Source organism: Myxocyprinus asiaticus, chromosome 7 (genome assembly GCF_019703515.2).
Source record: "Myxocyprinus asiaticus isolate MX2 ecotype Aquarium Trade chromosome 7, UBuf_Myxa_2, whole genome shotgun sequence".
Taxonomy (NCBI): Eukaryota; Metazoa; Chordata; class Actinopteri; order Cypriniformes; family Catostomidae; genus Myxocyprinus; species Myxocyprinus asiaticus.
The window spans coordinates 14,654,537-14,665,434 of NC_059350.1; the positions used below are offsets into that span (position 1 = coordinate 14,654,537).

At 38.2% G+C, this 10,898-nt stretch overlaps 1 protein-coding gene across 2 annotated transcripts; it reads right to left on the reverse strand.

Moving 5' to 3' along the window:
• Positions 1 to 353: 353 nt before the first annotated feature.
• On the reverse strand, positions 354 to 8,436 carry tmem176 (transmembrane protein 176). 2 transcript variants are annotated; one of them, XM_051701918.1, is made up of 6 exons: positions 8,137 to 8,426; positions 3,326 to 3,436; positions 2,585 to 2,641; positions 2,194 to 2,340; positions 1,948 to 2,064; positions 354 to 1,489 (listed from the first exon to the last, which is right to left on the reverse strand). In XM_051701918.1, exons 1-6 carry the CDS (start codon positions 8,260 to 8,262, stop codon positions 1,475 to 1,477), a joined length of 573 nt encoding a protein of 190 aa, XP_051557878.1. In that variant the 5' UTR covers positions 8,263 to 8,426; the 3' UTR covers positions 354 to 1,474. The 2 variants fall into 2 exon arrangements, with proteins under 2 accessions (XP_051557878.1, XP_051557879.1); XM_051701919.1 differs by lacking the exon at positions 3,326 to 3,436 and having other exon boundaries at positions 8,137 to 8,436.
• Between the last annotated feature and the right edge of the window lie 2,462 nt (positions 8,437 to 10,898).

Consider the following 10,898-nt stretch of genomic DNA (forward strand, 5'->3'; position numbering starts at 1 on the left):
TGATTAGTCATCAGGAAATACATTTTCTTGTTTTAAGAAGGACTATTGTCTGTGTTGTTACAAGTCCAAGTGCTACGGCGAAAGTTTAACTCATGAATATTAATTAGGCCACGATTTTGTAGCTTGGAAACCATCCTGTCACTTCCAAACATATTTCTAACTGGACCATGCCTTCGCCATTGTGCAAGTTGGTAATTTTCCAGCTGACTAGCGACCACTTACCAAACTTTATCTTTCAGCAATTCTATTATGGCACTTTCAAGTGCCTTACGTCATTGCTTTGACCTCCGCATGAAAAGCGTATAGATTACAACAGAAAGCTCCTGACTATGGCTAAAAGAAAAGAGTCAAACTTGGGTTCATGAAACTTTACTGTCTCGGGAGGCTCTTTGTGAAGTTCAGTTAGTTCAAGAACTCATGCATCATGACTACAGGTTTAAGTTGGACATCAACCATTTGGTGTTCTCCAGGCCCATTAAAAAATCTTTTTTTTTATTTATGTTTATTAGTAATGTGACATATGCCTACAAATGTCAACAATTTACAGGATAAGCAAACCAAACACGTTACCAAACAAACATCTGATTAAAGCAAAAGGATAATAAAGTATTCCGAATAAATATAATCATTAAGTACATTTAAATGAATGAAAATACATTTTATGAGGCATTTAAGATCTCTTAAATGACAGTTGTACTGTTTAAGACAGTAGTGAAACAGGTCTTAAAGGAATATTCCAGGTTCAATTCAAGTTAAATTCAATCCACAGCATTTGTGGAATAATGTTGATTACCACAAAAAATAATTTCGACTCGTCCCTCCTTTTCTTAAAGAAAAAGCAAAAATCTGGGTTTCAGGGAGGCACTTACAATGGAAGTGAATGGGGCCAATTTTTGGAGGATTTTAAGTCAGAAATATGATGCTTAAAATTGTATAAAAGCACTTACATTATTTCTTCTGTTAAAAGTCATGTATTATTTGAGCTGTAAAGTTGTTTCAATCGTAGTTTATGCGTGATAACAGGGTTACAGCGGTACGCTATCATGTCAACAAAGTTGTAAAATTGGATATGTATAAGCGATTTTATCACACTAAAAATCATGTTAACACACATATTGTTTACGTCTTGTGGCTATACTTTTAAAAGAGTGAGTATTGTAACATTTACAGACTGGCCCCATTCACTTCCATTGTAAGTGCCTCACTGTAACCCCGATTTTTGCCTCTCTCTTTTTTTCTTTTTTGTTTAGAATAGGAGGGACGAGTTGAAATAAATTTTTGTGGTAATCAACTTTATCCCACAAATGCTGTCCATTTGTATGTATTGAACCTGAAATATTCCTTTAAGGTGTCAAATTGGACCTTAAAACACATTTAAGCATATACAGGCAAAACAGTGCTAACTAAGTGTACAGCTTACAAGCAATCTTAAATGAAATATCTCTGATGTTATGCTTGGAGATTTAGCAGGATATCATTCATTCACCGTCTGAAAGAAAAAGAAAGAAATCTATTTTATTGAGCATCAGTATAGTCTGGAAAAGAATAGAGGGCTAAATTCAATCAATTTAAGCAAGCCACCGTCAATGTGTTCAAAAAAAAAAAAAAAAAAACAACTGCATTTTTAACAAAATTTTTGGGAGAGCTGTATTGTTTCTACATGATTTTTTAAATTTTTTTATTATTATTTTCTTTTACTGTTTGAGTGCAAGTACTGCAAAGAATATAGGTCTTCATGCTCACTTTTCCAAAGCACTAATAACAGCACTTTTGTGAACAAATCCAATTATTTGTTCTTCATGGCTTCTTTAGTGAGAGTAAATCACACAGAGCAAGAATACAAAAATGAATGATAGACAATGCAAGCTTAGTAAATTATGTTAAAAATGACCTGGTCTATAACAAAATACTTTTAAAAGAATCAAATAAACTAATATTTTCTCTTACCAAGTAACCTGTAAAGTTCTTCCTGTGGTTATACAGCATAAATGTGAAAGCACAAGACATTCCTGTCTGGACCAAAATGATCATTGAGATGATTATCTTCACTCCTTTGCTGAAACGCTGATTTAAAGAAAGAGTCCTTATTGGTCAGCATTCAGTTTTCTCTGGAATGGTTTAATTGTCCTTGTATTCTTAATATAATAATAATATAATAATAAAACTCTCACATATGAGATATGAGATACATACAGTGGCATAATACTGGTGGATGCACAATTGGTTGAGTTCATCATCGCATTTGATTGTCATTTGGTGTGCAATGTCGATGTAGTACAAGACAAGTGCAATAACTGAGATGATTATGGCCACAACAGAGACAGCCAAGCAAACAGAGAGCTAAAGACAGGAAAACCTTCATCAGTTTTAAAAAAATCACATAGTCTTGCAAGTGAAGCTAGATGGTTAGCCGTGTTTGAATTTGATTTTGTTGGTAATGAAGAGTGCTGCATTGTATAGAAACCATTTTACAGAATGTGCCTGCTGTTGTGAAATGTTCAGCATGTGAAAATGTATATTATCATATTACAAGAACTGCATAAACTGTAGAATTCTCTAACAATATCTGCATAAGTCAACTCACTGTCTTTGTACTGGCCTTTTTTTCCACTGCTATTGCAACTGCACCTGAAATGACAAACTGTTCGGAAAAGGGGACACAAAGAATAGAGTTTAGTGATCGGTGAAACAATTAAATAGTTGACGGTCTCAACTCTTGACATACACATTATACATTCCTATGACCAGCTTTATTATTTCTTTAATCCTGAATCGAAGTTGTTATAAGCTATTACACTTAAAGGAATATTCTGGGTTCAATGCAAGCCAAGATCAATCGATAGCATTTGTGGCATATTAATTACCACAAACATTTATTTCTACTTGCCCCTCCTTTAAAAAAAAGCCAAATCTGTGTTACATTGAGGCACTTACAATGAAAGTGAATGGGGCCAATCCATAAACATGAAAATAAATACTCACTATTTCAAAAGTATAGCCACAAGATGTAAACAATATGCATGTTAAAATGATTTTTGTGTGATAAAATAGCTTACTAACCTTTTCTGTGTAAAGTTACAGACAATTTTACAACTTTCCTGCCATGATTGCAAAATGCTGTCAACCCTGTAATCCCACAAAAACTACTATTTAAACAACTTTACAGCTCAAATAATAACAGAAGAATTCAAATTAATTCAAAATTATGGTAATTAACATTATGCCACAAATGCTGTCAACTTGTACTGAATCTAAATATATTCCTCTAAATAACACATTTAAAACAATTACTGTATGTCTTCAGCCTACTGTATTATTATGTTACCATGAGGCCACTCCACCATGGCACACTGAATTTGATGATCATCGTGGTCTCTGCTGAGAGCAGAGGTAGTGAGTAAGATATGATCAGTAATCCTATTACTACCTGAGAGACCTGCGAGAGGAGAGAGAAAGAGAGAGAGAGAGAGCAAGCTCAGTAAGAACTGACCAACACTTTTTACATCTCAAGCACTGCAGTAGTGTGCATAGCTACGGTTTTTATAACTTGTACTAAACATTTAATTTCATAATACATTATTGTCTTATAAAGCTTATAAAATTATAAACTAAGAGGAAATTATTCTCATTTGAACTGTTAATTGCCATGTTCCCTGAATTTAAGAGCCCCAGGAGGTTTTGGAGGACTGCCTGCAAAGATGACATTTAAAGGAATATTCGGGGTTCAATACAAGTTACACTCAATCGGCAGCATTTGTGGCATTACATTTATTACTACTTACTCCTTTTCTTTCAAAAAAGCACAAATCTGGGTTACAATGAAGCACTTACAGTGTATCCAGAAAGTATTCACAGCGCTTCACTTTTTCCACATTTTGTTATGTTACAGCCTTATTCCAAAATGGATTAAATTCATTATTTTCCTCAGAATTCTACAAACAATACCCCATAATGCCAACATGAAAGGAGTTTGTTTGAAATCTTTGCAAATGTATTAAATATAAAAAACGAAAGAAATCACATGTACATAAGTATTCACAGCCTTTGCCATGACACTCAAAATTGAGCTCAGGTGCATCCTGTTTCCACTGATCATCCTTGAGATGTTTCTACAACTTGATTGGAGTCCACCTGTGGTAAATTCAGTTGATTGGACATGATTTGGAAAGGCACACACCTGTCTATATAAGGTCCCACAGTTAACAGTGCATGTCAGAGCACAAACACCGCTGTCTCTCTACCGGATGAGCTAAATACTTTTTATGCTCGTTTCGAGGGAAATAACACCGCCCTCGCGGAGACAGCTCTCGCGACCAAAGCTACAGAGGTTAGTTCACTCTCCGTCTCTGTAGTGGATGTAACACGATCCTTCCGACGGGTGAATATCCGCAAAGCCGTGGGTCCAGACGGCATTCCGGGCCGTGTCATCAAGGCGTGCGCGAACCAGCTGGCTGGTGTTTTTACGGACATTTTCAACCTTCCCCTCTCTTTGTCTGTAGTCCCCACATGCTTTAAAACATCCACCATTGTGCCTGTTCCAAAACAATCAAAAATAACTTGTTTAAATGACTGCCGTCCTGTTGCTCTGACCCCCATCATCAGCAAATGCTTTGAGAGACTATTCAGAGATTACATCTGCTCTGTATTGCCACTCTCTCTTGACCTGCTGCAGTTTGCTTACCGCAACAACCGCTCCACTGATGATGCCATTGCATCTACAATACACACTGCTCTCTCCCACCTGGAAAAAAAGAACACTTTTGTGAGAATGCTGTTTGTAGACTACAGCTCAGCATTCAACACCATAGTGCCCTCCAAGCTAGATGAGAAACTCCGGGCTCTGGGCTTAAACAGCTCGCTGTGCAGCTGGATCCTGGACTTCCTGTCAAGCAGACGCCAGGTGGTTAGAATAGGCAGCAACATCTCCTCATCACTAACCCTCAACACTGGAGCCCCACAGGGCTGTGTTCTCAGCCCACTCTTGTATTCCCTGTACACACATGACTGTGTGGCAACACATAGCTCCAATGCCATCATTAAGTTTGCTGATGACACGACGGTGGTAGGTCTGATCACTGACAATGATGAAACAGCCTACAGAGAGGAGGTGCACACTCTGACACACTGGTGTCAGGAGCACAACCTCTCCCTCAACGTCAATAAGACAAAGGAGCTTGTCGTGGACTTCAGAAGAAAAGACAGAGAACACAGTCCCATCACCATCAATGGAGCACCAGTGGAGAGAGTCAGCAGCTTCAAGTTCCTGGGTGTCCACATCACTGAGGAACTCACATGGTCCATCCACACTGAAGTCGTTGTGAAGAAGGCTCATCAGCGCCTCTTCTTCCTGAGATGGCTGAGGAAGTTTGGAATGAACCGCCACATCCTCACACGGTTCTACACCTGCACTGTGGAGAGCATCCTGACTGGCTGTATCTCCGCCTGGTACGGCAATAGCACCGCCCACAACCGCAAAGCACTGCAAAGGGTGGTGCGAACTGCCAGACACATCGTCGGAGGTGAGCTTCCCTCCCTCCAGGAAATATATATACAAGGCGGTGTGTGAAAAAAGCTTGGAGGATCATCAGAGACTCCAGCCACCCGAGCCATGGGCTGTTCTCACTGCTACTATCAGGTAGGCGGTATCGCAGCATCAGGACCCGCACCAGCCGACTCCATGATAGCTTCTTCCCCCAAGCAATCAGACTTCTGAACTCTTGATCTCCCACGATCAAAATACATCAGCACTGCACTTTATTACCCTTACTCTTATATCTCACACCGGACTGTCATAAATTATATTATTATTATTATATTATGTTCTCTCTTAACAATTGACTATCAACCGACAGCCTGAATGTCAATACAGTACAATACTGTACATTCTATATATATATATATATATATATATATATACTTTTTTTATATATTTTTATTTTTAATTTTTATTGAATAATGTGTATCTATATAGTAAAAAAAAAAACAAACAAAAAAAACAGCGTATTGTATACTGTACAGTGTATGTTATTATTTGTATATTGTTGAGTGTAATTATGTGTATAACAGATGTTTAAATTGTGCTGTGTTAATTTGATGTTATTGTAAATTGGTATATGTCTCATCACTGTCACGATTGCTATGTTGATCGGAACTGCACCCAAGAATTTCACACACCATTGCACTTGTGTATATGGCTGTGTGACAATAAAGTGATTTTATTTTATTTTGATTTTTTGAAACCAAGCCATGAAGTCCAAGGAATTGTCTGTAGACCTCCGAGACAGGATTGTATCGAGGCTCAGATCTGGGGAAGGGTACAGAAAAATTCCTAGAGCTGGCCGCCTAGCCAAACTGAGCGATCGGAGGAGAAGGGCCTTAGTCAGGGAGGTGACCAAGAACCCGATGGTCACTCTGACAGAGCTCCAGCGTTTCTCTGTGGAGAGAGGTGAACCTTCCAGAAGAACAACCATCTCTGCAGCACTCCACCAATCAGGCCTGTATGGTAGAGTGGCCAGACGGAAGCCACTCCTCAGTAAAAGGCACATGACAGCCCGGCTGAAGTTTGCCAAAAGGCACCTGTAGGACTCTCAGACCATGAGAAACAAAGACTGAACTCTTTGGCCTGAATGGCAAGCGTCATGTCTGGAGGAAACCAGGCACCGCTCATCACTTGGCCAATACCATCCCTACAGTGAAGCATGGTGGTGGCAGCATCATGCTGTGGGGATGTTTTTCAGCGGCAGGAACTGGGAGACTAGTCAGGATCGAGAGAAAGATGAATGCAGCAATGTACAGAGACATCCTTGATGAAAACCTGCTCCAGAGCGCTCTGGACCTCAGACAGGGGTGAAGGTTCATCTTCCAACAGGACAACGACCCTAAGCACACAGCCAAGATAACAAAGGAGTGGCTCCGGGACAACTCTGTGAATGTCCTTGAGTGGCCCAGCCAGACTTGAACCCGATTGAACATCTCTGGAGAGATCTGAAAATGGCTGTGCACCAACACTCCCCATCCAACCTGATGGAGCTTGAGAGGTCCTGCAAAGAAGAATGGGAGACACTGCCCAAAAATAGGTGTGCCAAGCTTGTAGCATCATACTCAAAAAGACTTGAGGCTGTAATTGGTGCCAAAGGTGCTTCAACAAAGTACTGAGCAAAGGCTGTGAATACTAATGTACATGTGATTTTTTTTTTTTTTTTTTATAAATTTGCAAAGATTTCAAACAAACTTCTTTCACGTTGTCATTATGGGGTATTGTTTGTAGAATTTTGAGGAAAATAATGAATTTGATCCATTTTGGAATAAGGCTGTAACACAAAAAAATGTGGAAAAAGTGAAGTGCTGTGAAAACTTTCCGGATGCACTGTATAATGGAAGTGAATGGGGCCAATCTGTAAATGTTTTAAAAGTAAAGCCACAAGACATAAACAATATGTGTTAACATGATTTTAGTGTGATCAAAATGACTAACCTTTTCTGTGTAAAGTCTATGTACAACCAATTTTAGCCAAAACTTTGTTGCCATGACGATGTAATATCAACAAACCCTAAAATTACTATAAAAATTATTTAAACCGCTTTACAGCTCAAATAATACATGAGTTTTAACAAAAGAATTTATGTAAGAGCTTTTATAAAATTATAACCTTCACATTTCTGCCTTTAAAGCCTCCAAAACTTGGCCCCATTCACTTCCATTGTAAGTGCAACACTGTAACCTGGATTTTTGCTTTTCTAAAGAAAAGGAGGGACGAATCGAAATAGTTTTTTGTGGTAATCAACATTATGCCATAAATGCTGCTGATTGAGGTTAACTTGTATTGAACCCAAAATATTCCTAAATTTCACACTGAGATTTATGCAGAGAAACAAGAATTGCGTTAGAAAAAGTAACATTTTAACAGAATATTAAACTTGCACATTTGAGGGTGGCAAATCTAGGTCTTTACTCTCTCTCTCTCTCTCTCTCTCTCTCTATATATATATATGACAGAGCATTATAAAAACAATAATTAAAGAGAGACCACCAAATGTGTCCTTCAATTTAAAAATGTGAAATTATGCCTCCCAAACGAATAGGCATAATTACGATTATAGTAATAAAGGCATAACATTAGGACGACGTTCACTCACCCCGAATGTTTTGGGATCTCCTTTCTCAAAGCTCTTCCGCAGGGCTTTCTTTTTGTCTTCTAGTTTTTCCTCCTCCCGGCCTGGGGCTGTGGTCACTGACAGGTCCGTTGACACCGTCAAAGTCATCTTTTCCCCCCCTTCTTCTTCTTAAAGTAAGCTAAGTTTGTAATGACCCTTTGCGATGTCTTCCAGGGTTTTTAAGACGCCAGGTTAAGTTAAAAGAACTTCGACGCGTCTCGAGACCCCCGCGTTCTGTTGTTTTCGTTGCGCTGCGTCTAGCTTTTTGTTGCGCAAGGATGCGTTCGATGTGAACGACCCCTAAGAGTTCAACAATTCCAAAGAAAAAAATCTGCGTTTGAAATACTTTCTGGAATACAAGGGTTAGACCCACCCTTGCGATTTCTATGCGCGCATTGCAAAGAATTATAGTCTGCCCGTCCAGCCCCCTACATACATGAACTTTTGACACTCTGCAGCAAAGAGTTTTCAAGAAATCTGAAACTGTATTCAAGGTGAGTCAGGCTAGCTTCATTTGAATGAAAATGACATCTGACTGGACATATTTATTAAACACGTGAATGCACATAGGCTATACGACTTTATAAGCACAACTGGTCGAATAAAATTCTATGTAGCTCAAGTACGCAGTAGTTTGCAATATTTGTCGGGTGTATTTGTGGGTTTTATGCGATGTAAATAACTAAGCAATAGCAAGGGGCTGTTTTGGACATCTGGACAGTCCAGCCCACTGAGACACTAAAATATATGTACTTTTTTCCTCTGCAGTGCTGTTGAGTAATCTGAATTGCATCAAGCTGTGCTGCTCTTCTCTCCAGCCACATGTTTTGTATTAGATCCCCCCACTTCCTTTCCTCACAAAGATCTGTTTTTCCTCCCCATGAGCATCTGTACTCCTGCTAAACATTCCATTAATCCATTGGGATCAGATCATGTTTCCCACTGACTCTCACTCATGCTGGCTGACTCTAACTATTACAATATTTCTCAGACTCTAAGGGGCCAATCTTTGATTCGAGCAAATGTTCCTATTTTTTAGTAAATCTGTTGCCTGTCCTCCAATCTTTTCTCACTTTTGAAGATGTCAACCACCCAAACAGCGTCCTCTGACACAGATCCTCCCAAGTTACATCGACTGTTCAAGTTTTACGATCCTAAAGCGGTGGCGGTAAGTGGAAACTGGGCCAATTCTTTGTTATTTATGAGGATGGATAGCTATGGATCTTACATATTCCCCATACTTTCCATTTAGATGGGTTTTTTTACCATCAACATATGTTTTCTCCTTTTCTAGGTAATGGCGATATTGCTTGGCTTCTTCCAAGTGCTCCTGTCTGTACCAACTTACAACATTGGAACTGATATAAGATATTTGTTTGTCTGTCCCCTTTGGGTTAGCTCTGTGGTATGTTTTTTTTATTTTTATTTTTATTACTACACTATAGTCATTATGACTTTGTATTATTCGTATTGTCTTTTGGTGTATTGGCTATGCTAAAATGAACAGTAAACACAAAATAAACATTTACAAATATAACATATCTACTCCAATCATAAGTGATAGATACAGTAGATGCACTTTGCAACATGGTCTCACAGTTTACAATAATCACATCTCCATCCTACTGCTTACTGTTTACTGGATAGTAACATCAGTAATATGCTTAAAATATTACAGATAATGGAATGGCCATTTTCCTTTTCTTCTAATTAGTCTGTGGTTGCTGGATCCTTTGGTATGGCATATGTAAAAACCCCTGGCAGACAACTGGTATATTCAAATAACTTAACATTAACATAAACACATATACATTAGAACATGTTATTGGATATGGATTGTAATAAAGTGGCCTTTAAAAGTATTTGGACACTAAACCAAGGGCTTTGATTTGAAAGACAGATAGCACAAGCACAGTTTTCAAGCAAAAAATGTCATAAAAATATGTTTTAAATAGGTTTTAAATGATGAAACATTATATTTATTGTTTAAAATGAAGACAAGAACTATTTTGACACTTTCTGGTTGTCAAACATTAGTGGAAAATGTCCATAATAGAAAGACTGGTCACTCTGCTAGGACACCTGTGTGAACTTGTGGAGAACTAACTTCATTCATCCACTAAACTGTCAAAAAAAAAACAAAAAATAAAAGACAAGGGAAGCTGTCCTTTAAAGTACATTTAAAGTTCTGAGAAAAGGCATAATTTGTTTGCATATGTCACTTGGTGTGCCATTCATTTTTTATTGTGAATTAAGTGAATCCAAATACTTTTGGGGACTCCTGTACATTATTCTGAAATACATTAATAATGTGAAACAATTATCTGTTTTCTCTTTCAGTTGAAAACATGTCATTTTGCTGCTCTTGCTGGCTTAGTAGGGACGCTGATTGCTCTTTTTCTCTATGGTTATGCTGCAAGCAACGGTTCCACTGTTTCCTCCTTGCAAGGACCCTATTGACTTATGTCCAGAAAAGATGTTTGTGCCCCTGAAATTTATTGATTTATCAGATCATTAAACGGTTATGCAACTGAAAAATATTGCTTTACTCTGCCATAGGCCAGTTTTACAAATTCTGATGCCTTTCTACATGAAGGGATAGTTCAAATGTGAAATGTGTTTGACTTTCTTTCCTCTGCTGAACACAAATAAAGATTCTTAGAAGAATATTTAAGCTCTGTAGGTCCATACAATGCAAGTGAATGGTTACCAACATTTTTAAGCTCCAAAATCATATAAAGGCA

Bases quoted from the DNA above. Each gene is read 5' to 3' on its own strand.
- tmem176 (XM_051701918.1), bottom strand. From the start codon at position 8,262: ATGACTTTGACGGTGTCAACGGACCTGTCAGTGACCACAGCCCCAGGC. The intron at 3,437-8,136 runs GTGAGTGAACGT...CTCCTCTCGCAG, and splicing joins GAGATCCCAAAACATTCGGG to GTCTCTCAGGTAGTAATAGG. The intron at 2,642-3,325 runs GTAACATAATAA...TTTTCCGAACAG, and splicing joins CATGGTGGAGTGGCCTCATG to TTTGTCATTTCAGGTGCAGT.